The sequence below is a fragment of the Macaca mulatta genome, chromosome X, assembly GCF_049350105.2.
Source record: "Macaca mulatta isolate MMU2019108-1 chromosome X, T2T-MMU8v2.0, whole genome shotgun sequence".
NCBI lineage: Eukaryota > Metazoa > Chordata > Mammalia > Primates > Cercopithecidae > Macaca > Macaca mulatta.
This window is the reverse complement of record NC_133426.1, coordinates 31714740-31741110: the sequence shown is the minus strand read 5'-3', so window position 1 is coordinate 31741110 and position 26371 is coordinate 31714740. Positions and strand designations below refer to the sequence as shown.

The following is a 26371-nucleotide window of genomic DNA, read 5'->3' as shown; positions in this document are numbered from 1 at the left end:
GGCATCTTTTTCCAATAGAAGACTGCTTCATCTACACTGAAAATCTGTTGTTTAGTGTAGCTACCTTCATCATCTTAGATATTAACTTGATCTTCTGGATAGTTTGCTGCAGCTTCTCCATCAGCACTTGTTGCTCCACCTTGCACTCTTTTTTTCTTTTTCTTTTTTATTATTATTATACTTTAAGTTCTAGGGTACATGTGCATAACGTGCAGGTTTGTTACATATGTATACTTGTGCCATGTTGCTGTGCTGCACCCATCAACTCGTCAGCACCCATCAACTCGTCCTTTACATCAGGTATAACTCCCAATGCAATCCCTCCCCCCTCCCCCTCCCCATGATAGGCCCCGTGTGTGATGTTCCCCTTCCCGAGTCCAAGTGATCTCATTGTTCAGTTCCCACCTATGAGTGAGAACATGCGGTGTTTGGTTTTCTGTTCTTGTGATAGTTTGCTAAGAATGATGGTTTCCAGCTGCATCCATGTCCCTACAAAGGACACAAACTCATCCTTTTTGATGGCTGCATAGTATTCCATGGTGTATATGTGCCACATTTTCTTAATCCAGTCTGTCACTGATGGACATTTGGGTTGATTCCAAGTCTTTGCTATTGTGAATAGTGCCTCAATGAACATACGTGTGCATGTGTCTTTATAGCAGCATGATTTATAATCCTTTGGGTATATACCCAGTAATGGGATGGCTGGGTCATATGGTACTTCTAGTTCTAGATCCTTGAGGAATCGCCATACTGTTTTCCATAATGGTTGAACTAGTTTACAATCCCACCAACAGTGTAAAAGTGTTCCTATTTCTCCACATCCTCTCCAGCACCTGTTGTTTCTTGACTTTTTAATGATCGCCATTCTAACTGGTGTGAGATGGTATCTCATTGTGGTTTTGATTTGCATTTCTCTGATGGCCAGTGATGATGAGCATTTTTTCATGTGTCTGTTGGCTGTATGAATGTCTTCTTTTGAGAAATGTCTGTTCATATCCCTTGCCCACTTTTTGATGGGGTTGCTTGTTTTTTTCTTGTAAATTTGTTTGAGTTCTTTGTAGGTTCTGGATATTAGCCCTTTGTCAGATGAGTAGATTGCAAAAATTTTCTCCCATTCTGTAGGTTGCCTGTTCAGTCTGATGGTAGTTTCTTTTGCTGTGCAGAAGCTCTTTAGTTTAATGAGATCCCATTTGTCAATTTTGGCTTTTGCTGCCGTAGTACATATGGAACCAAAAAAGAGCCCGCATCTTCAAGACAATCCTAAGTCAAAAGAACAAAGCTGGAGGCATCACGCTACCTGACTTCAAACTATACTACAAGGCTACAGTAACCAAAACAGCATGGTACTGGTACCAAAACAGAGATATAGACCAATGGAACAGAACAGAGCCCTCAGATATAATACCACACATCTACAGCCATCTGATCTTTGACAAACCTGAGAGAAACAAGAAATGGGGAAAGGATTCCCTATTTAATAAATGGTGCTGGGAAAATTGGCTAGCCATAAGTAGAAAGCTGAAACTGGATCCTTTCCTTACTCCTTATACGAAAATTAATTCAAGATGGACTAGAGACTTAAATGTTAGACCTAATACCATAAAAACCCTAGAGGAAAACCTAGGTAGTACCATTCAGGACATAGGCATGGGCAAAGACTTCATGTCTAAAACACCAAAAGCAACGGCAGCAAAAACACCTTGCACTTTTATGTTATGGAGAGGGTTTCGTCCTAAAGCCTCATGAACAAACCTCTGCTGGCTTCCAACTTCTACAATTTCCTCACCTCTGTCAGCATTCATACAACTGAACAGAATTGATCCTTCCTCTGGATTAGGCTTTGGCTTAAGAGAATGTTGTGGCTGTTTTGAACTTCTGTCCAGACCACTAAGGCATTCTCCATATTAACAATAAGGCTGTTCTGCTTTGTTATCATTTGCATGTTTACTAGACTAGCACTTTTAACTTTCTTCAAGAATTTTTCCTTTGCATTCACAACTTAGCTAACAGGCACAAGAGGCCTAGCTTCCAGCCTATCTTGGCTTTTGACATGCCTTCCTCACCAAGTTTAATCATTTCTAGCTTTTGATGTAAAGTGAGAGGCATGCAACTCTTATTTTCCCTTGAACACTTAGAGGTCATAGTACAGTTATTAACTGGCATAATTTCGATATTGTTATGTCTCAGAATAGGGAGGCCCAAGGAGAGGAACAGAGGTAAGGGAATGACTGACTGGTCAGTGGAGAGTTCAGAATACATACATTAATGGATTAAGTTTGCCATCCTATATGGGCACTGTTTGTGTCACCCCAAAACTATTAAAATAGTAACATCAAAGATTACCAATTACCCGTCACCATAACAGTTATAAAAATATTGAGAAAGCTTGCAATATTGTGAGAATTATCAAAATGTGACACAGAGACATGAAGTAAGCACATGGTGTTGGAAATGTTGCTGATAGACTTGCTTGATGCAGGGTTGCTACAAACCTTCAGTTTGTAAAAACTGCAGTATCTGCAGAGCCAATAAGGCAAAACTCAGTAAAATGAGGTACACCTGTACATATACATACATGTGTCTAAATATCCATTCACACATATGCATATGTGTATATGTGCATATTATACCTATATGTTGATATGTCTATTATATGTCATACCTAATACACATATATATGTATATACATGTATATCACACACATATATTCATATTGTAAATTGAAAAGTTTCTAGTGCTGTATCCCAGTCTTTATGGTGGGCCCTCCAAATCATTTGATAAATATATTGAATAGATGATGCAGCAGCTATCTTTTGAATACATACTCCATTTTTAGAAATATAAATCTTTTTTAAAAGTTGGAATAATATATGAAGTTTGGTGTTCAGTGCAAAAGGTTTTAACATATAAATACTATGAAAAGCAAAAGTTGCATGAAGTGTATCAAATACAAATTATATGTATTGGGGGACAGAGGGACACGTTAAATTTAAGGGAATCTGAGGAGAATATTGACTTCCTGTGTTCGATGAGTGAAAAAGAAAAGTGAAGTGGGAGTGTTTGAAAGGAAAGATGAGCTTTTCCATGCTAGGACAGCACAGGTTTTAATACTCATAGAAGTTTTTAGTTTTGTATAGGAAGTATGATCCTCCAGCCCTTCCAAGTTTACTCTTCTACTGAAATTACAAATGAAAACTAATAAATGTTTACTATGCTTCAAGTGCAATAGTTATAAAGTGTCTGATTAGCGGTCCCACATTCAGATGTTGGTTATGTAAAATATTCATGCTAAATAATATAAATGCTAAAACATTTGTATTTATGATTTTCCCTTGGTTTGCTAGATAGAGATTAAATTATCCAAATTCAGCTGAGAAGAAAAATATGGAATAAATGGAATTTTAGTTTAAAGGAAGTCAATGAAAGGATTAAGTATAAAATAATCCCATTTTAATTTATCATAGAAATGGGTTTTCTGAGACATTGTTGTAATCAATAATGTGAAGATGTAAAATTTCCCAAAAAATCGCTAAAGGAAATCCAAAAGTAGAAAAGTAGACTCTGTATTTAACTCTAGCAGATTATTTAGAAAGAAAATAATCTGTGCCATGAACCTTTCAACTGTCTGCATGAACAAATGTCTCTAGTAATACACACTCTAACTCAATTCCCATAGGCTCAAAGTTGCAACAGTATTTATTTGCCCATTCAATAATTTTTTGTTTAGCACCTACTATGTGTTAGGCACTTCCAGGGATGTGAGTGAACAAGGTAGTTATAGGCCTTACTCTTATAGAGGATAATTCTTTAGGAATGGTCAACACTATACATATACACATAGTTTGACTAATTGTGATGTGTTTTGAAGGAGGAAGCAAAGGAATTGGAACAGTTTAAATAAGACTGTAGGTTGGCAGTGGAAACAATAGTCTTTGCTATCATTTTTCAAAAATTCCAATGAATGGGAATGACTACTGTTGCATTAAGTTGCGTGTCTCCCTCTGACCCATAGTGATTCTCTATTATCAGAGAGGTAGGACATGTTTTTCAGCATATGTGATAATGTCAGATTCAGATGGTGAAAGTAAAATTCTTAATGCTTAGAAATCACATAATTTGATCAAGTCATTTAGCTATGTTATTAAGTTGTTGTAGGATACGAAGAAGTAGCTGTTACTACTGCCAATAGCATAAACTTTGGATTCAGACCTAGCCGTGTTTGAATATTAACTGTTCTACATCCCACGAGGTTGTGGGCAAGCTATTCACATCATTGTCACTACCATCACTACTATCCCATCCACCCTTGATTCATTTTCTTATCTGTAAATTGGCAATCTGTTTGAATCAGGGTTGGGGAAGGGAAACAGTACTCATTATACAAATGGTAACTATGCTATCATCAATAATATAGTCTACAGCTATGGTGAAGCTAATCAGAAAACATTGTCTATTACCAGTAATTAGCAATATCAATAAATATCACAAGAAAAGTCCCAGCTGTCAGTGAATAAATAGAAAATAGTGGTTTGTCTTAAGAGAAACACATACAAAACGAATGGTGGTGACAGTGCTTTAAGTTAACTCATCAGTTTATATGTGTAATGCATATATAATTTCAAATGTGTAATTTAGACATTGTACATGGATTTGGCTTGGTACTTTACGGTATACATAAATGATAAATGTATAGGTTGAAAATTCAGTTACTTTTTTTCCTTTTCTTAAATCATTTTTACCTTGGGGAAGATACGCTCTTTTGTCTACTTCCTTAGAATAATATATTTTATTTTCTCTTAAAGTATTTTGAGACCATATAACCATTTACTACACCAAAATGTTTTTTTTTACAAATGGGGTATTCAAGGGTGAATTTATAGTGGCTGGGGACCTATTCAGAATTCAGTAAGTAAAACTAGATTTTCTGATCTGAGATCAGAGCTATTTCTACCTCTAGCAAAGACATACAGTCATTCCGGGTGCTGCATTTTCAGGGAACAATGTGTTTTCTTGGCAAGGGGCAGTAAGACTATCAATTAGTAGTTCTACATGTAAAGTAGTTAAACTCCTGTTATAAAGGAACTGAAATTTGCATACATAACCATTAATACATGAAGTTAGTTATATACAATTTTGACCAAAGTGCCTGTTTGCCGCTGGTATTTATTATAATAAGAACTGGAGAAAAATAGTCTATCTCAAGAGCATGTGCTGAGCACCCATAAGTTGCAAGACAACACACTGGGCAGTTTGAGATTATAGTAATTTGGGATTTCCTACTGATGAACTGAGAGGGAACAGGTACAAACACAGTATACAAAGGAAACAGTGGCATAAGACGCTTACACACAGCAGTGCTGGGAGGCTCCGGGATAGGAGAGGGAGGAAGAGAGATGTGGGTTAATCAGGAGCTGCTCTCTGGGGAAGATTGTCCAGGCCCTGACTGATGCCCGACATTGATTAATTGATGCTCTATCCTAGTGTTTAACAAGTGTTCCATCCAAAAAGTCTTCTGTAATATTTAACTTCACTTCCGTCAGCTTCAATTTCTGCACATTTCTTTTGTCCTCTTGTCAAGAGAGCTAGGCAGCAGATAGTAACAAAATGCTTATATTCATATACCTAAAGGATTTTTTTTGTCATGCTTCAGCCTTCTCCAGACTGAAGAAAAGCAAATAATACAAAAAAAAAATCATTCTTCGAAAGGCCTATTTGACTCATTAATAAATAATAAGCTTTGATACTGTACTTTAAGTGTTTACCCTTTGGAAAGAAAATAATTTTGACAGTGATGTAGAAATAATTGTTTGATATTTATTTCAAAACAAAATTTATATCCAATACTCCAAACAGAATTTTGTAAAACAGTAAGTGTATAAAGTCATATGAACATTAGGATTATTGAGATTATTAAAGCTAAAACTAGTGTCTATTCATATAAGTTATGTTAATTGTACTGTCATTATTGCATTTTACTTTTTTGAAAAGTAGAAAGTTAACGCCTGTGTTTCTCTGTGAGTATTATTATATAATTCAAGAAGATATTGGATGAATTTTTTTAACTTTACTTTGTTTCACATCTCTGTTTCTTTTCTCTGCATCAAAAGCTACATTTTTGTGCCCTTATGTACCCAGCAGAAATTGATCTGCAATACATGTGGTGTCTCCAAGGGTATATTTAAATTTAGTAATTTTATTGCTAACTGTGAAGTTAATCTGCACTCTATGGGTTCTTTTCCCCAGGAAACTGAAATCGCAGTTCAAGCTAAACAACCGGATGTGGAAGGGATTTTGTCTAAAGGGCAGCATTTTTACAAGGAAAAACCAGCCACTCAGCCAGTGAAGGTAATGAAGCAACCTTTAGCTATATCCATTACCTCATAATGGGTTATGCTTCCCCTGTTGTACATTTGCCATTGACGTGGACTATTTATAATCAATGAAATAACTTGTAAGGAAATACTGGCCATACTGTAATAGCAGAGGCAAAGCTGTCTTTTTGATCAGCATATCCTATTTATATATTGTGATCTTAAGGCTGTTAACGAGTCATTGCATTAAAGAACTCATTTCTGTCCTGGTGTGCTGCCATCAATACAAAAGTAGTCCCACCTTCAAGGTAGATTAAATTCTTTGGGGCTTTATTGCTTTGCTTGCCAGCCTTGATGCTTTTCATATTGTTTGGTTTAATTCAAATCAAGCTACTGCATCATAGTGTCTGTCTCCAACAGCTGTAAAGAATCACAATATGGTCTGTGACCTTTCTTTCCTTTGTTGCTCTTTCTTATAAAAGAGGAAAATCGGCATTGAGGCTTCAGTATTTCATTGGGTCAAGAATTTTTAGTGAAATGTCATGTAATTGCTTATTTCTTTGGCAAAAAGCTGGCCTGGGATAAAGCTTTCTATTTTGTTTTCTTCTCCATATGTTGAAGTCTAGGTCACATTTATTCACAGGCTATTACATAAGGAGGGAGATGGAAAGCCAGGTCAGTTTTCAAAAAATAGCTAATCAATGGCTTCCATTTGCAAATGAGAGACCAGTGCTAAATACACGTTAGCAATATGTTACCTGATTCTCTGTACCTGACCGAAATTATAATGGTTCCCATTATGATGAAGGTTCCTGAGATCCTGTAATTGTGGTTGTTTATTGATCAGTCTTAGTTTCTCAGTGAATGTTGCAGGCTTGGATACAATGAACCTCACCCTCATGTTTAAAACTGCTTGAAAACAGTTCAGGTCAATAACCTCATTATACAGAACCAGTTTGTCCTTGCAAACAACATTACCATGACTTAGATTCTGTCTCTAAGGTCACTGCATAGTTTCCCTTGCACTTGGCCCAAGCTTAATTTCTAGAAGATTGTTTGTTTTCCTTACAGCTTACAAGAGACTTTTCCTTAGGTAAAGTTGAAGTTTGCACTGAGCTTAATGTCCAAACACCAGACACTGAAAATCACAGGTTTCTGTGTGGATATCAACAAACATTTATTCAGGAATATATTGCAACCACTCCAAAAATCTAGAAAAGTAATTTGTATACAGTTCAAGCCCAGTATAATCATTTTTCATAAACTAACAAAACTAACAATGTGCTCAGTATTTAATTCGAAGAGCTAGAGAAAGTCCTGAAAGCAGCAAATTTCAGAGTTTCTGTTGATGTTCTGAAGAAAGCCAGCCCCCAGAGCAGTTAACAGGGTGACTTTCATTGTAGCAAGCCATGAAATGCACAAATTGACAATTGCGTACATTTCTGTCTACTCTTTGTTGATCCTCAAAGACTTTATGCCTTATGGTGTATGACTATGAATTAAGGTTTGTCACTAATTGTTAAGAGATCACAGAGGTACATGTAATTTGGCTTTTACTTTTGTGCCTTTGTAAAAGAGAGAGAGAGAGGTCTTAATTAAAAGCCAGTGAGACAATTTTTGCTTTCATTACGTACAAAACAATCCAAATACTTGATACTAACTTATCACACCTCCACCCACACACTCAACTACTGGGCTACTTGGAGATAAGAACTGGGATCTGCCATGCCTGAGCATATCTGCTTCCTGCTAATGCATTAGTGATGTAAAAGGAGAATTACTTTTCTGGAATAAAAAGAACAAACCAGGAGCTGTTGCTTTCCTTCTCTCACCACCCTTAAAACCATTTTTGTAGCAGACAGCACTATTCTTTCCTTCCTTCTTTTTTTTTTTTTTTTTCTCCTTGCCTGCTTCCCCATTTTCTCTCAATTTGGCACATTGGGAGAAGCTGAACTTAAGGGAAATTTTATTCCTGTTTTCCCATTTTTCCCTTGGATTTGGAGAAGAATCAGCATATCAAGTTGGCTGGGCATGGTGGCTCACGCCTATAATCCCAGCACTTTGGGAGGCCAAGGCAGGCAGATCACCTGAGGTCAGGAGTTCGAGACCAGCCTGGCCAACATGGCGAAACCCTCTCTCTACTAAAAATACGAAAATGAGCCAGCTGTGGTGGCGGGCATCTGTAATCCCAGTTACTTGGGAGGCTGAGGCAGGAGAATCGCTTGAACCCGAGAGGCAGAAGTTGCAGTGAGCCGAGATCACGCCGTTGCACTCCAGCCTGGGCTACACGAGCAAAACTCCATTTCAAAATATATAGATATAGATATAGATATCAAGTTGATAGGGGCAAAAATGCAAGACCGATTTGGAAATTATGGGGTGTAAAAAAATAGTTGACTCATGTAAAACTTTTGCTATGGACCATGACCTTGGAAACATCTGAAGATTAGCTGGGGTTTGTGGTAGCCTGAAACAACTAGAGGCTCAAAAAATGACCTCACAGTTTTGAACATGACACCCAGCAATACAAGGTAGAAAGCTGTGAGGGCTGTTTAAATCTCTGCATGGATCAAAAATTTATTTTTAAAGGTTAGAGTGATTTTTCTGAAGGACGCTCCATTGCTCTGACAGAAAGTGAACAAAGCCTTTTTCAACTTTGAGTCCATATATCAAAATTTAAAATGTGTCCTACTTCTCATGCCTCTTCTTCACTCTAGGTCTTGTTACCTCTTAATAGAAGAGGAAACGAGTCTGAGTAGCCTGCAGCACATTTTCATGAGAGAATTGTGTTTCTGTTTTGTTTTGGGGGCGGGTGCATTTGGAAACTGTAATAATTATGAAGAAAATGATATTCTTTAAAAAGAAAATGAAAATCTCTCATGATGTATATGTAAGATCCAGTATTTAAATGGATAATTAGTATGTCCACTGCTTACAGACATTCTAATTAAAGACACATCAGGGAATTATTCTGTTTCTTAGGAAATTGACTTGTCTATTGGCACCTCCGCATTCTGCATCAGACAGCCTGTCTGTTCAGCTCCTACGCTCACCTCCCAAGCTGAGTTCTGATTGGAAGCTGGGTTAATCCCTGTTCAGTTTCTTTCCTCTTGCATCTTTCCTTCACTTCATCAACTTCTTTAAGATTTCTTTTATTTTCAAAGATGGTATATTTCTGGTTTCTTTTTGGAAATCTCTGACTAACCAACTTCTTTATTTTCTTTGAGGAATTCCTATAAAAGGTCAAAATTATGAAATAATACTACTAATGACATATATATAGTACTAATCTCTGCTGCAAAATAACTGGAAAAATCTTAGGATCATATGATCAAATACCTCTCCATCTTTGTTTAACACTTCAACTCTCTCTCTTTTTCTCTCTCTCCTTCTCTCCCTCTCTCTCTCTCTTCTCTCTCTGTCTCCCTCTCTCTCTCCCCCTCTACACACATACTTTTATTTATTTGTATGTTATTTCTTCATCTTAACTTCAGAAATTATTGAAGACTGACTATATGAGTTATATAAATTGTTTAAAATTTTGCTAAAGTTATAGTTTTGGTGTAATGTATTACATTAATGCCATAGATGAAATAGTTTTTAATGTGTTCCATTTTTCCATAGAGTAATAACGAGGTCCTCAATAGCACCCCATTTAGCAGTTTAAAAGCAACAAAAACTACTGCTATCAGTAACAACAATATAAACTACAAAAGAAATAAGCCATTTGTTGTTTGGTTTTTATTATAAAATTGTATTTTTGACTGTCTTGAACTTAAGCATTTATGCGCCATTTTCTTGTATTCATACTCATTTTTAACTTAAGTTAGAAAACTACACTTTCAGTTAACTTTTAAAAATGTGTTCATATACTTTCAATGCTTACATCACCTGCCATGTATTAGAACTGAGAGCGTTAATGGAATTTTAAATGTCTTGATTACTTTCTAAAGTGATAAAATGAAGCCAGCTGGTTTGCTTTGCTAACTTTTTATATTATCAAAAAATGTTACTTACATAACCTAATTTTACTTACTGCTCTTGAATTATTTTTCAATGTAACAGAAAAAGGTATGAGGACCTTTCTGTGTTTGGCCAAAGGGTTCCATCTCAACCTTTAACACAAAATAATTGCTGTAGACAAATGGTCAAGAGGGCAATTATAATCTTCCAGGCATCATTTCCTCAGATATGAGCTGCAAATGACAGCATCATTAGTCATTTTCAATTACAGTCAATCACAACCAGGGATGTTTCATTTTCCCAGCTGTTTTGTTGTTAATTAACTAGATTAAGCTGTTTTTTTTTCCTTCCAATGAGTTTGTTCTACTGCCAACATCAACATCTTAACATTTTTCAAAACTTCCTTAGGGTTTATTTTTTGCCTAACAATCTTTAATATATTACTCACAACAGATGTGCATCTCAAGACTTATTCACAGTATAGCAGGTCGAATGGTATTTCATTGGTCAAAATGTTGCCGAAATCAATATAATTACCATTAAAACAATACTTGGATTTCATAAATCATCTGTCATGCATACAATCTCGTTTACCTGGTGTAACTTCACTTATAGCAACAGAAATCAATAGAGAGATAACAGATAAAAATTGTCCCCTCAAATGAACAAGTCTATTTTGACTGACTCATTTAGTGAGCACAATTCCCATGCCAATAACACCAGAACAAGTTGGGAGAGGACGTCTAGAAAGAAGATAACAATGTTAGAAATACTTAATAATTTATGAGTAAATTCATAGTAACATTTTATTTTTAAAAAATATAAGTTTGCTTTACAACTGAAAAAAAGTCTTGGAGTATAAGAGGTTGAATAAATGCTAATCCCAATGCATAAACTTAAGGAGAGCTTCACTTTCCCAATGAGAAGAGAAAAAAATTACAATAGATTTTTGGGCAACTTGTAAACATAAACATTTAGAAATATGGATGAGATTGTCAAATTTCTAATTATATTCAATTTCTTAATTGAGTAGCATTTCCATATTTCTAATCTTACATTTTATAAAATAACACACTCATTTAGAAATACCTGGCACATTTATATTTTATGAAACAATTTCATTCAAATGCTCCGTATGTATATTCTAGAATTCTAGAGCTCGTCACCTTGCTAAGTTATTTGTAATATGGCACTGTTTGAATCCCCACATAATACTCTGAAAGCCCTCTGGCCAAGATTACTAGCAATATACCTGTAATCAACAAATTAAGAATATTTACCTTATTGCAGCAAGAGCGTAAAACACTTCAGACAGAGTGTGGGCATGTCAGTAAGAGGGCGTTGGAAAAAGCTTCTCACAGAGCTCAGCTGGCTGCATGATTCTAAGGAGGAATTCAGAAAGCAGAAGCCATTTCTGGATTAGATGCTTTCAAGAAACAGAGTCAATGTAGTGATTAGGTATCTTAGTGTTTATCTAGAAGATGAGATTAAAGTAGGGCTAGACACGTCATTGGTAAAGGAGCAGCAATGCCTCATATGAGTCATTTCTGTGATAGCAGAAAGGCCTTGTCTCTGTCTTGTTTCAAACATGGCCATGGGGTGGCCTTGTGTCTGCCTAGTTTATTTCTATGAGTGTTTTTTAACATCCAGCTGGGACCATCATGGCCTAGCTAGCTGCCAGCTGCCAGCTACCAGCAGGGCCATTTTTCACGTTCTCAATGCTGTAACTGAAATTTTTATCCCAAACTTCAATACCCATTCACAAAATATTAGGACAACTGTTTTTTTCATTTTTCATAGATATGAGTTTTGTTTGTTTGTTTGTTTGTTTTTGAGACAGAGTTTTGCTTTTTTGTTGCCCAGGCTAGAGTGCGGTGGCAGGATCTCGGCTCACCGCAACCTCTACCTCCCAGGTTCAAACGATTCTCCTGCCTCAGCCTCCCAGGTAGCTGGGATTACAGGCATGCGCCACCACGCCCAGCTAATTTTGTATTTTTAGTAGAGATGGGGTTTCTCCACATTGGTCAAGCTGGTCTCAAACTCCCGACCTCAGGTGATCGGCTGCCTCGGCCTCCCAAAGTGCTGGGATTACAGGCGTGAGCCACCGCACCCAGCCAGATGTGATTTTTTAAAATTTTCTCAATAGACTCACATGTTGTTTTTGCTTTTTAAATTGTTTGGCTTTTTAACAAATTCTTTAAAAGACTTGTTTACAATGGTCTCCGAGTGATTGTGAAGCTATACATTAGGAATGATTGCTCAAGATTTATCAACTTGCTTTGCCTCCCTTTTTAATTAAGCAAATTCTGTCAGAGTACTTATATAAGCATCACATCTCTTGAGGTTATTTCAGGCTAATATACAACATTGTGGTTCAGAATAAAATAATTGAGATGTAAGAGGTAGTCTTGAATATGAGCCAACTTTCTTTTCTGAGAAAACATTTGAGTGAAAAGTCTCATATGCTCGGTAGCTCATGCTGAAATTAGGGAAGCATTTTAGAGATTTGAATTTCACCTCTTGTCCTCAGTTGTATTAATTACACTTAAAAAGACAGACAAAGAGACATAGATGTTTCAATTACAGTATTCAAATGTATGCCTGTATGTGTACAGCCATAGGTAGAGTCCTTTATTTATTCAGTAGATATTAATTGCATGCCTACCATTGACACAAGATATATTTTTAAATTTTGAAAATCTCAAACTCAGAGTTTAAACTATATTCTAGTTTACTTTTTTAAACAAATGATATTTTTATGATTGTATAAAACAAATACATTATTTTCCCTTATTCTACATCAAATAATATTTCTAGAAGGCTTTTTTCCTTATCTTAATGATAGAAAACATAAAAATCATTTAATATTTTTTAAATATCCCAAAATATGAGGCAAGAAAGCACCCACAATTGTAGCTATCTTAGGAAACTGTTAATTTCTTAAAACACTTTTTATATTTAATTTTATATATGTATAATTGTACATATTTATATGTGGGGTACAAGTGATATTTTGCTTATTTTTTGTAATTTCAGTAGTTTTGGGGGTACAGGTGGTTTTTGGTTACATGGATGAGTTCTATAGTGGCAAGTTCTGAAATTTGTTTATGTATCCATTACCTGAGTAGTATACATTGTACCCAATAAATAGTCTTTTATCCCTTACCTCACTCCCAAGCTCCCCACTTAGAGTCTCCAAAGTCCATTATATCACTCTGTATGTCTTTGTATCCTCAAAGCTTAGCTCCCACTTATGAGGGAGAACATACGGTATTTAGTTTTCCATTCCTGAGTTACTTTACTTGGAATAATGGCCGCCAGCTCCATTCAAGTTGCTGCAAAAGAAATTCCTTTTTATGTCTGAGTAATATTCTATGGTATATAGATACCACATTTTCTTTATCCATTCATTGGTCGATGGACACTTGGGTTGGTTCCATATCTTACAATTGCAAATTTTGCTGCTATTTTTGTGCTGCTGCTTTCTTTTTTGTACGTCCTTTTCTGGTTTTGGTATTAGGGTGATACTGACTTCATAGAATGATTTAGGGAGGATTCCCTCTTTATCTTTTGAAATAGTTTCAGTATAATTGGTACCAATTCTTCTTTGAATGTCTGGTAGAATTCAGCTGTGAATTCATCTGGTCCTGGGCTTTTATTTGGCAATTTTTAAATTACTGATTCAACGTGGCTGCTCATTATTGATGTGTTCAGGGTTACTTTTTTTTTTTTTTTTTGAGTTTTGCTCTTTCGCCCAGGCTGGAGTGCTGTGGCACGATCTCGGCTCACTGCAACCTCTACCTTCCGGTTTCAAGCAATTCTCCTGCCTCAGCCTCCCAAGTAGCTGAGATTACAGGTGCTCACCACCACGCCCAGCTAATTTTTGTATTTTTAGTAGAGTCGGAGTTTCACTATGTCGGCCAGGCTAGTCTCAAACTCCTGACCTCGTGATCTGCCCGCCTCAGCCTCCCAAAGTGCTAGGATTACAGACGTGAGCCACCGCGCCCAGCCGAAGTGTTCAGGGTTTCTGTTTCTTCTTGATTTAAACTAGGAGGGTTGTATGTTTCCACGAATTTATCCATTTCCTCTGGATTTTCTAGTTTGTGTGCATAAAGGTGTTCATAGTAGTAGTGAATGATCTTTTGTATTTTTGTGATGTAGGCTGTAGTGTTTCCAGTTTCATTTCTACTTGAGCTTATTTGACTCTTCTCTCTTCTTTCCTTGGTTAATCCTGCTAATGGTCTATCAATTTTGTTTATCTTTTCAAAGAACTAGCTTTTTGTTTCATTTATATTTTGTATTTTTTTGTTTCAACTTCATTTAGTTCTGCTTTGATCTTTGTTATTTCTTTTCTTCCGCTGGCCTTGAGTTTAGTTTGTTCTTGTTTCTCTAGTTCCTTGAAATGTGACATTAGGTTGTCAATTTGTGCTCTTTCAGAATTTTTGATGTAGGTATTTAACACTATGAGCTTTCCTCCTAGCACTGTTTTTGCTGTATCTCAGAGGTTGTAATAAATTGTGTCACTATTCATTTCAAAAAATATTTTAATTTCCATCTCAATTTCATTGTTAACCCCAAAATCATTCAAGAGCTTAATTTCCATGTGTTTGTGTAGATTTTTCCTTTTGGAGTTGATTTTTAGTTTTATTCCACTGTGGTCTGAGAAGATACTTGATATGATTTTGATTTTCCTAAGTTTATTAAGACTTTTTTGTGGCCTCTTGTATGACCTGTCTTGGAGAATGTTTCATCCGCTGATAAGAATGTATATTCTGCAATTGTTGGGAAGAATGTTCTGCAGATATCTGTTAAGTCCATTTGTTCTAGGGCATAATTTAAGTCCATTGTTTCTTTGTTGAGTTTTTCTTTCAATGACCTGTCTAGTGCTGTAAGTGGAGTATTGAAGTCCCCCACTATTATTGCGTTGTTGTCTATCTCATTTCTTAGGTCTAGTACTATTGTTTTATAAAGCTAAGAGCACCAGTGTTGGATGCATATAAATTGAGTATTGTAGTAAATATCTTCTTGTGGAACTAATCCTTTTATCATTATACAATGTCTTTCTTTATCTTTTGTTTACTATCGTTGCTTTAAAGCCTGTTTTGTCTGATATAAAGCTATTCCTGCTTGCTTTTGGTTCCTATTTGCGTGGAATATCCTTTTCTGTCCTTTTACCACAAGTGATATTTTGATACGAGCATATAATATATAAAGATCAAATCAGAGTGATTGCTGTATCTATCACCTTAAATATTTATCCATTTTAAATTTTAAAAGGAAAGTTATATTCAGAAATCACTTTTTCTTGTAACTAATTCCTGTTCTTCATAAAGAAGAAATTTCATAGTTTGATATAGTTGTCTTAACATTTAATGAATATTTTCAAGCAAAGTATATACAATGGAGAATAATGCTCAGCTGCAAAAGTCATCTATAATGAATCTAATTTTTCCATTTACAAAAAAAGTACTCCCAAAGTTTATCCATTTTGGTGGAACATGAATTCACTCTGATTGTTGAGTTTGGAGCTCTTGTGCAGAAAACCTTGGACCTGCAATTTAGTTAGCATATTCAAAGTTTTAAAATTATAGAGATGTAGTCAAGAATAGGACTTGATAGCTATTATCCCACTGATTTGCTATTTAAATAAGTTGGGACTTAAGTACATATTTGATTTCCTTAAATTTGCTTATAGATGATTAACATGTATAGCAAAATGTTACCTTTTACAGATTTTTATTGAGCATTGCTTAAAGATTATTATATGATGAACACCTGACTAGTTACTACAGCCAAACATTTTTCTGTTATGCAGATGAATTTTACAGCTTGAATGATGAGAGAATTGAAAACATGGGCAAATGCCAGAGAAGTGAAAAACAAAATGAAGCAAAACAAAAAAGAACTTGCATAATATATAAATAATCCATTTCAACTCTACAGTACACCAAATTCTTGGAAAAGTAGCAAGATTGTTTTTGTGATTAGCTAAATCAAAAACTATAGTCATTTCATAAGTATTTGCTAATAATTATAAAAGATTAGAAATTATACAGTTCTGAGCTTATTGAACCTTTGACCCATTGCAACGTCCTCAGACATTTGTGGTACATTGGGAGTGCCATTTAATTTTAAAAATCCACCTCTACATTATTATGGTAACCCCTCATTTACCTATCTGGAGATAAGAGTGGGAAAGATAATATTTGACCAAATGGACAGACTATTTAGAGTTTATGTATTAATAAAAGAGAAATTGCATGCACAAACATGTTATTTTCTAGGTAACTAAAACCTAGCCCTTTCATAAAGCACTGAAAAATTTTTATTGTAACTATTTTAATGAAAACTTTTCTTGAATATCTTCTGTTTTGCTTCATTAAACAGTGCATAATATCTGACCAACAAATTTATAGTGCTTTCCAGTTCACAGCGTTTTTAACTCACAAAGCTATGAGTTACGTGGTAGTATTATATCCATGTTTCAAGGATGATAAATCTTAGTGACTCATCTGATTTTCCAAGGATCATACAACCAGTGAATTAGGAATGAAACTCAAGACTTCTGATTCTAAATCCCAATGTAAATTAACTTTTCTTAATTTTCAGGGATGTCGTTATCACATCAATTTTTGCTCTGTTTAGTGATACAGTGATATATGAGGAACATGAAATTCAAAGCACTGTTTCTTCAGTTGAGACCCAGTTGAAGTGGTTGATTTGCTTTTAGAAGCTAGACTGTAAGATAAATAAATACCTTTAAATATTAAAGCAAACTCAAATCACTGAGATACTTACACCATGAGAAGAAAGTGGAACCCAAGTCAACTGGTAGAAACAACGAACTTTGATCTCTCTTTATCCACTCATTCTGAGGGGCAATATGCTTACTGAGTAGAAAGATGGGCATACCCCCAGCAGTATTTAAATCAATCCCAAATCTATCACTGTCTCTCCTTTTCTCTCTCTCTCAGCACATATAGGTGATTTCCTATAAATTAAATGGCATAGGATGAGATTTCATCACATGTTGAACTGTCATTTCATTGATAAATGACTAAAATTACCACATTTCTCAGTTTTAAGTTTTTTATGTTCATTGTCTCCTATTGCTACTTTCTGTTATCAGAATGGTTACTTCTCATTGCTTTTAGTATTCTGTCTTTGTAGAGTTATAGAAACTTCACAAGGAAACCAGAAGATCAAATATATTACTCACTAGTGTCTTACAATATTTAATTTTTAGTGTTTAGGTTCTGATGTCAGGACAGAAAAATATCTTCCATGAGTGATAACTTTCAAGGGTGGTTTTCCTGACTAATCAGAGGCATTATATTTTGTTTGCTTTTAGGTTCAAGACTGATTTTTAATAAATAAAAAAGTTACATGTATTGATATGCTAGTAAATGTTAACATCATGCATTCTGGATAAAAACATTGAAAGCCTTGATTTGACTTGATGTCAGACACAATAGATATAATCTCAAGAGCACTGATGATAGTTAAATTAGGAAGTGATGAATTCTTACTATATATTATGTTTTGTTCTTAGCACAGTTTTATATTTATAAAATTTAATTTATATTAATGGTTATGTTTAATAACCAATTAGCAAAATTACTGAAATATGACAATATCTCTATTCCCATTTCTTTCCTGCTTTATCCTTTTAAAATATGTAATATTATTTATAAGTATATTTTAAATTTATAAAAGCTACATTGTACTATAAATCTTGTTTTTTTAGCTTTTCAAACGTTCATAATTGTGTTTTAAAGATCCATCCACTGCCAGGCGCAGTGGCTTACGCCTGCAATCCCAGCACACTGGGAGGCCAAGATGGGCAGATCACCTGAGGTCAGGAGTTGGAGGCAGCCTGGCCAACATGGTGAAATACAAAATACAAAAATTATCCAGGTGTGGTGGTGCCAGCCTGTAATCCCAGCTACCGGGAGGCTGAGGCAGGAGAATCATTTGAACCCAGGAGGCGAAAGTTGCAGTGAGCCAAGATCACGCCACTACATTCCAGCCAGGGCAACAACAGTAAAACTACATCTCAAAAAAATAAAAAAATCCATCCACATTGCTCTACATATACCCTTATCCATGTCTTTCACATACACACCCATGTTGTCCTCAATTCCCCACAATGCAGCAACAAACTTTCTTGTACTTCCTTATGACCTTAAGAATGTGAGAGAAAGTTCTCCGGTATACACTGATGAGGGAATATGATCAGCCAGGTTTTTTGTTTGTTTTTCTGTTTTTTGCTTTTTAACTTATGCCCACTTTTCTGTTGGCAGTCAGCAGCCACATCTGAAGTTATAGCTCTCTGTTTTAGACAAGGCTTATTCTTCCCTTTGTTACAACCTAGTCCCTATAGGGACCTGAATTTGTGACCCTAGTCTGTGAGATTATTTTTTAAATACAGTTTGGTTCAGGATTAATAAAAACCTAATAAGGCTGGGCGTGGTGGCTCACACCTGTAATTCCAGCACTTTGGGAGGCTGGGATGGGCAGATTGCTTGAGTCCAGGAGTTTGAGACCAGCCTGGGCAACATGACAAAACCCCATCTCTACATAAAAATGCAAAAATATATATATCCAGGCAGGGTGGCATGCACCTGTAGTCCCAGCTACTCAGGAGGCTGAGGTGGGAGGATTGCCTAGGAAGTCAAGGCTGCAGTGAGCCGAGATCTTGACACTGCTCTCCAGCCTGGGTGACAGAGCGAGACCCTGTCTCAAAAGAAAAAAATAAGCCTAATAAAATGATTGCACACCTGGAAAACCTACATAGGCTCCCTCAAGTACCATATATATATACATATACACATACACACACACACATACAGTCATTCATGGTGTGTAGTTCACATTGAAGTCAAGTTGGGGAAAAAGAAACTCATTTATCTCTTTCTCTTTTCCTTTATTCAAGTAGCCATTTTTATTTAATTTTATTCAATTCAGAAATATTTACTGAACTCCTCTTATTAGGAAGCACTGGATTGGATATAAAGAAAATACCATACAAGGCATAGAAGACTCAGTCCTGCCTTGCAAAGGGCATGTAGTCTTGACTGGAAAGACACATACTGACAGGGTAGACTGTTTTAGGAATAAGGCTCAAAATCCTAAGGAAATTGAACACTCAAACAAAGGATTCTTAGCAAAGCAATTTTACTTCTGCGCAGAGGGGTGCCTCCTTGGCCAGTTGCCATGAGAACACACCTGAACAAAGGGGCACGAGAGCCTTTATTCCTGATGCAAGTCCTGTACCCTTTCCCCATTGGCCGGGGTCGGGTCATACAATCTAAACGAATCCCGGTTGGCTAAACATTTGACTGTTTAAGATAGGGTGGGCACGTAAAACCAAGTGGAGAGGAAGGGGAAGGGGTATCTGTAATGAGCTAGAAAGTTAGTCCTCTTTCCAGATAAGTAAATGAATGTGAGCTGGTACTGATAACACTTGGTACTGAGGTGTGCCTGGGCATCTAACAAAGGCAAAAAGGAAAAAGGAGAAACAGTGTGTGTGTGTGGGGGGGGTGTACTATGAATTAAAGAATAAAAGATTGATCAGATTATTTGAAGAGAAACCTCATATCCCACAACTGGAAGAAACAATTTGATGGAAAGTTTTTCTTCGTCGTTTACCAGCTCAAAATCTCAACTATCAAAGGCAAGAAAATAAACACACACACACCCCTCTACACCTTTACCTTTTTCTGTATGGCCAAAGCCTTCAGTCCAGCGGACCACTTCCCACTCCAATTACCATGTTAGCCTTGCAACTCACATCTCTGCACCCTTCTGATAAAGCCTCCACAATGCAAAACACGAATCGTATCATATTGCTCTACTTCTCTAAACACTTCCATCTACTCTGTGGTTTTAGAAGAGAATCTGATAACCCCACATTACAAGGCCTTAATAAATTGCCTTATTGCAGCTCTGTATCATTACTTATAAACACTGTAGTCTAGATAGCCAGGACACACTGCTTTTTTTTTTTTTTTAAGGCTCAATACCTCTTGCCATTTTGCACGTGGTTTTCCTTCTGTCTGAAATGCCCTTTCTCCACCTGGCACTTGAATGGCCCCTTCTGAAAACTTCTTAGTTATCTTTCAAAATCAGTTCAAATGTTAGCTTTTGTGGGTAACCTATTGACCTCTCCAGGCTGAGTTACGGTGTTCCCCCAAGGTGTCTTGTTGAAATCATTATTTTTTCCTAAAATCTCTGTTCTAATTTACTTACATGCCTGTGAATGCTTAGAGGTTACTAACTTCAGTTTTGTGAACTTAGTAACTGGCACAAAGTCTGGCACTGAGGAGCACCTGAACAATTTTTTTTCTGGAATAAATAAATTAATGGTTTCATTGAAATGATTAGCATTAAATTAATGATTAGCATTAAACTACAATGTGTGTATAAAACATTCCGGTTAGGTTGGGTTCATTGCCATTCCTATTTACTTTAAAGAGTTTGTAATTTCTGGCTCTTTTCCAACTCTGATTCTTCAGACTAGAAATGCAATTTCTGCTAATATATTTATTTTAAGCAAACCCAACATCAATAAAGTTATTTATATTCCTTATAACATAAGCATAAGAACGTACAGTGATATAAAAATGCAGCTATTATCTCTTATAGGCACTGGTAAAGCTTTTGTGACTAGCGCTACTATACTGGCAAGGTATTGCTGCTTGTAATGAACTAAATATTTCAGTGGCTTAACACAATAGGAGTTTTTCTCTTGCTTACATATGTTATTGCAGGAACCTAGGTCCTGTTCATCTTCTTCTTCTGCGTGCCATTCCCTTGGTAGCTTTTCTTTGCTAGGGTTTCGCAAGAGAATGAAATCCTGTTGAAAATGATCTGAGGGTCTGTTATGTTCTCAAGAATGGTACATAACTGGTCTGTGTTAAATGCTCAGGTAACTGATTAGGTATTATAGATACTTAGGATTTTGTCATGAACAATCAGCATCAACATCACCTGGAAAATTGTTAACAATGCAGATTATTGGGCTCCACCCAGTATCTACTAAATCCAGAACTCTGGGGCTGCTCTGCAGCAATTAGCAAGGCCTCCAGGTGATTCTGTTGATCCTAAAGTATTAGAACAACTGCTCTAGGGCATTAGGACTTAATTCTCTCCCCCGTAAGCTGTAAAGATTTGCTGTAGGACCCAAGAGTCTTCTGCTTCCAACAATGGAAAGGAAAAAAAAGGTAGAAACCTCACTAAATTTTTCAAAGCCTCAGCCCCAAACTGACAAACACTTCTGCTCACATTCTACTGGCTATAACTTCTCGTATAGCTAGCTGAACCAGTGAGGTGGAACCAGCTCAGGATGGCCTACTGTTATATTGCCAGGCATTTTTTGAGGCACTTGATGTTATCTTCTTGGTAATTTAAATTTATCCGTGGTGGGAATATTTACACCACAGAAATTGGCAAACACTAAAAACAAGGTGTTTTTAAACACCCTGAGATCAGAGATCCAGTTGATATACATCTACCAGCACACCACTGGCCAAATACAGGCTTGGCTTATGCCACGGAGAGCTCTGCAGCTGAAATACCTCTTCAAACGTGTCCTGCTTTAAGCCAAATTAGTCAGGCCTTTATACCTTCACATTGATCAGTCACTGAATGAGGGCTGCTGGGGAAAAGGCATGACCTTGGACAAGGCAGCTCTCTGCAGCTCAGGCAGTCCCTGAAGGGACTGACAGCTGAAGAATGTCTAGTGACATCATTTCCATCATCTAGAACAAGAGTCTTTCCTTGAAGGGGGGCTGTAAGTAGCATCTTCCCATGTCCACTGCAGCCCCTCCCTTTAAGAGGTTCTGATATAATTGACCGGGAGTGAGCCAGTACATTAGGATCTTTCTCAATTTATCTGGATAATTTTAGTATGCAACCACAATAGATACTCTTCAAGAATTAAGCCAGTTGCTGAGAGGGAACTGTTTTTTGTTGGTTTGTTTTCATTAATGTTTGCACTCTACTTCCTTTTAATAAAATTATGCCTGGAGAGTTTATATGGAGCAATCGATAAATATTTGTAGGGTGGTTGGCTAAAATAATTATAATTCCTTTAAAAAAATTCTACCCACTAAAGTTAATTTAGAAGTAAAATATAATAGAAATTCAATAATATATTCACCAAATGAATTAAGATGTTCATGAATTAAGTTATCTTCAGAGTGTTAATCGAATAAGTAATGTGTATGCTTTTCTATTAAAGAGGAAATTAGAAGACCTGAGCTCTGAGTGGAAGACGGTAAACCATTTACTTCAAGAGCTGAGGGCAAAGCAGCCTGACCTAGCTCCTGGACTGACCACTGTTGGAGCCTGTAAGTATACTGGATCCCATTCTCTTTGGCTTTAGCTATTTATTCAAAAGCACACCTATGAAGTGATGTCTGGGTGAGAGAGAAAATTTGTTTCAATTCTGAAGATAGAGATAAAGCTTTGTGTTGTTGACTATGCAAAAAGTCTTAGAGTACATTCCTTGGAAATTGACTCTGATTCAAAATGTTGTATGACAATGGGATATGGGGAGTGTTCTCTGGAGATACACCCATAAGGAAGAGAAGAGTACCAGGGAGATTGTGGGAGAGTCTGAAACATGAGTTGGCTGCAACAGAGGCCTAAGCCAGTCTCACAGGAGCCCTACATCTGGGCTGGCTCTGCAGAGCTGTCCTGAATTACAGGCAGTGGGCCTGGACTTTGTATTTCTGATCTACCCAGCCATTGGCCATGGGCTGGCTGCTGCCTGACAGTGGAAGGACAACTTGGACAAGTTTTCTGAGGCCGAAGGCAATTCTTAGTAAGAAACACCCTTAACAACCAATATTCCTAGCATCCAAGGATGTGTGCATTGTCCCTGAAGAGAGACTCAGGGTGAACTGCCAGATTATCCACTAACACTACATGAAGATGCCATCTCAACAAATCCTATATCATTTAGACAATATTCTTCAAATATGGCTAAAAGAATCATAGAAACCACAGAAACACACACAGTCCTATTAGCACCTCTCCCTGTCCCATTTGCAAACAATTTAAGAGCTCTTCCATTTTTAGTTCAAGTAAAAGAAAAATGGATTGTGAGGACCACAAGCTGACTTGGGGGAGGAATATTTCTTCGTTTAGCTGTAGTTTTAACTTTTGTTTTCACTGCATATTTTCAGTCTATTTTATTTTCCTTCCTATTCAGTTGTTGATAGAAGGTATTCATACATTCTCATGGCAATGTTAATGCTGGCTTTGACTCTCAGGGGAAAAAAGCCAGAAAACTTCTTTGCTGTACCATTCTATAATTAGGCAGAACTAAAAACATCTTTGGGTGTTTTTTTTGTTTTGTTTTGTTTTGTTTTGTTTTGTTTTGCCTTGTCTACTTTTCAAAGATCAAATGATTGAAGCATTAAAGCACGGTGACTGGTTCTTCAGGTAAAGTTGATTTTTATTTTATGTCAAGTAGAAAAATACTGAACTGGAAGAATCACAGCTGGGGTAGCACAATCATAATTCATTAGAAGGCATAGTGCTTGGATTAAAAGAAGCCCTACAATCTGAGGACAGTGCATCTCATGTGTCCCCTGGGATTTCTCAGAAGTCATCAGAGTTAGATTTAACGACTTTGGAGACTTGAAAAGATATGCAAGCATTATGGTTTTGTTTGTTTTTTTTTTCTTTTTGTCAATCTGGGACACTAAAATTGCTATATCAGGGTTATATTCAACTAACTATGTCAGGTTTATTTCTTTTTATGAGCTCTAATTTTTGGTTCCCTCAGCGAATATGCATAGTTTGTTCCTATATTATCATTTATTGGTGTCTGTTTTCTGGCTGTCCCTGACATGTTCAGCCTCAGACTCAGACATAAACTCTATGAAGAGATTATGTTCCAACGATTCTTTATAAGTTTGTTAAACTCTGAACTTATGGGTTTATGTCCCATATAAGCCACTTTACACATGGTAGGAAGGCTCCAAAACCAGGGCACTGAAATTCATTTAATGTGTATTTTATCTAAATGTAACAATAATGTTTATAAGAAAAAGACATTCAAAGTTCCAGTTTTGATTTCCAGCAACATATATAATTCATCCACTTAATAAATATTTATTAACTTCCATGTGTTGAGCATCATACTGGTGCTGCGAGTACAGCATAGAATAAGATAAGTCCCTCCTTTCATAAAACATATATTACAATATATGTTTTATTATAATATATGTTTTATGTAATATATGTAATAAACTAATGAAGAAAATATATACTGTCTCAATAATTGTAAGTACTGTAGAGTGTAGTCTACAGATTGATGTCAGTGGTATTTGTTAGACATGTAGAATCTGAGGCCCCTATCCTAGACCCACTGAATCACAATCTGCATTTTAATAGAATCCCCAAGTGAATCCTGTGCACATTGACGTTTGAGAAACACCATTACAGAGAACAACTAAGCAGGGAGACATCATGAGGGTATTATTGTCTATCGTGTGGTCAGGGAAGCTTGTCTATTAAGAGAACATCAGAAAACTGATGTAAGTGAGGAAGTGAGCCTGGTGTATCTCTGGGAAAATTATTACAGGCAGGGAAAGAAAAGACTGAGCAATGATACTGAAGTAGGAGCAAGATGGCAGAATATTAAGGAGATCAGTAAAACTAGAGGAGCGGGTCAGGGGAAGTGTGATGGAAACCATGAGAGATATTCATCTTTCATAGCACTGCCCTACTTCCTTCTCCCCAACACGAGGGTCTCAACACCCCCTACCACTCTTGTCTTCTCCTACGCCCTCCACATTGCTGCCAGTGTGGAGAGTCTGGGAATGCCCTCAGCTCAAAGCTATTGGTGACAGCTGGCAGAGTTGTGGTAGTAGCTAAAAAAGAAGTAAGAGAAAGAGGAATTTTTCTCAAAAGCAGGTGCTTTTCATCCTCTTTAGCACACTGAAACAGATCTGGGCATAAAGTCAAGATGTTAAATACACAAATGTTGAATGAAAAAAATCAACAGGTAGTCATTTAGATCCAGAGCAGCTTTTATTAAAATAAGGCTTTTCTTTTTTCTTTACTGTGGTGGTTCAAATATCAGAATAAAGAATTGTTTCTATTCCTGACTTCCTGACTTGCAGGAGGTTAATCAGATATAAATGCAATATAAAAAAAGAAAATCTAATTTGTATTATGCTTCTTGTGTATGTTTATTATTTCATGTACTATATTACAATAGAATAGAATTTATAATTCATTATAGTAAAATTTTTCCATTGCAGTCCTACTATTGAATGTGTAGAAGCTACACATATATGTGTAGCTTTAACATATATGTCTTTATCCTGAAAATAATTTCAAAGAACATATGGTTATAGATAATTTTTAAAGATTAAGGACCCCAAAGTTTAGAGGGGAAATAGCTAGATTAAGGCCACACAGCTGGAAAGCAAGCAAGCAAGGGTTTCAGTCCACGTGTGTCAAGCTCCAAAGCCTGTGTTTTGTTTTGTCGCTATGCTTTACACTATCTCTCTGTCCAAGAACCTAATGGAAAATTACAGATATGGATGCAGCTGGCCAGCAGTTAATATAATTTAACTCAATCTTAAACATATCTGGAGTAAAAGTGATATATGTTTCTGTGTCCTCTCCTCTCCTGTCTCTCCCCTCCCCTCCCCTCCCCTCCCCTCCCCTCCCCTCCCCTCCTCTTCCCTCCCCTCCTCTTCCCTCCCCTCCTCTCCCCTGCCCTCCTCCCTCCTTTCCTCTCCTTTCCATGTGCTTGTGTGTGAGAGAGAGAGAGACTGAATCGTGCTTTGTTGCCCAGGCTGGAGTGCAGTGGTGTGATCTCAGTTCACTGCAACCTCTGCCTTTCAGGTTCTAGTGATTCTCCTGCCTCAGCCTCCCAAGTAGCTGGGATACAGGTGCACCCCACCACACCCAGCTAATTTTAGTATTTTTGATAGAGATGGAGTTTCTCCATGTTGATCAGGCTGGTCTTAAACTCCTGACCTCAAGTGATCCACCTACCTCAGCCTCTCAAAGTGCTGGGATTACAGGTGTGAGCCACCATGCCTGGCCTGTTTCTGTGTTTTTTT

General features: G+C 36.7%; 1 protein-coding gene across 10 annotated transcripts in view; it reads left to right on the top strand.

The window, feature by feature from the left end:
- Positions 1–26371, top strand: part of DMD (dystrophin) — a 2157177-nt gene that overhangs the window by 1420789 nt on the left and 710017 nt on the right. For all 10 annotated transcript variants that reach the window (XM_077988314.1, XM_077988313.1, XM_028842274.2 and 7 more), the window contains 2 exons: positions 6247–6348; positions 22522–22630. In XM_077988314.1, coding sequence (XP_077844440.1) covers positions 6247–6348; positions 22522–22630 — 211 coding nt within the window. The remainder of the gene's footprint in view (positions 1–6246; positions 6349–22521; positions 22631–26371) is intronic.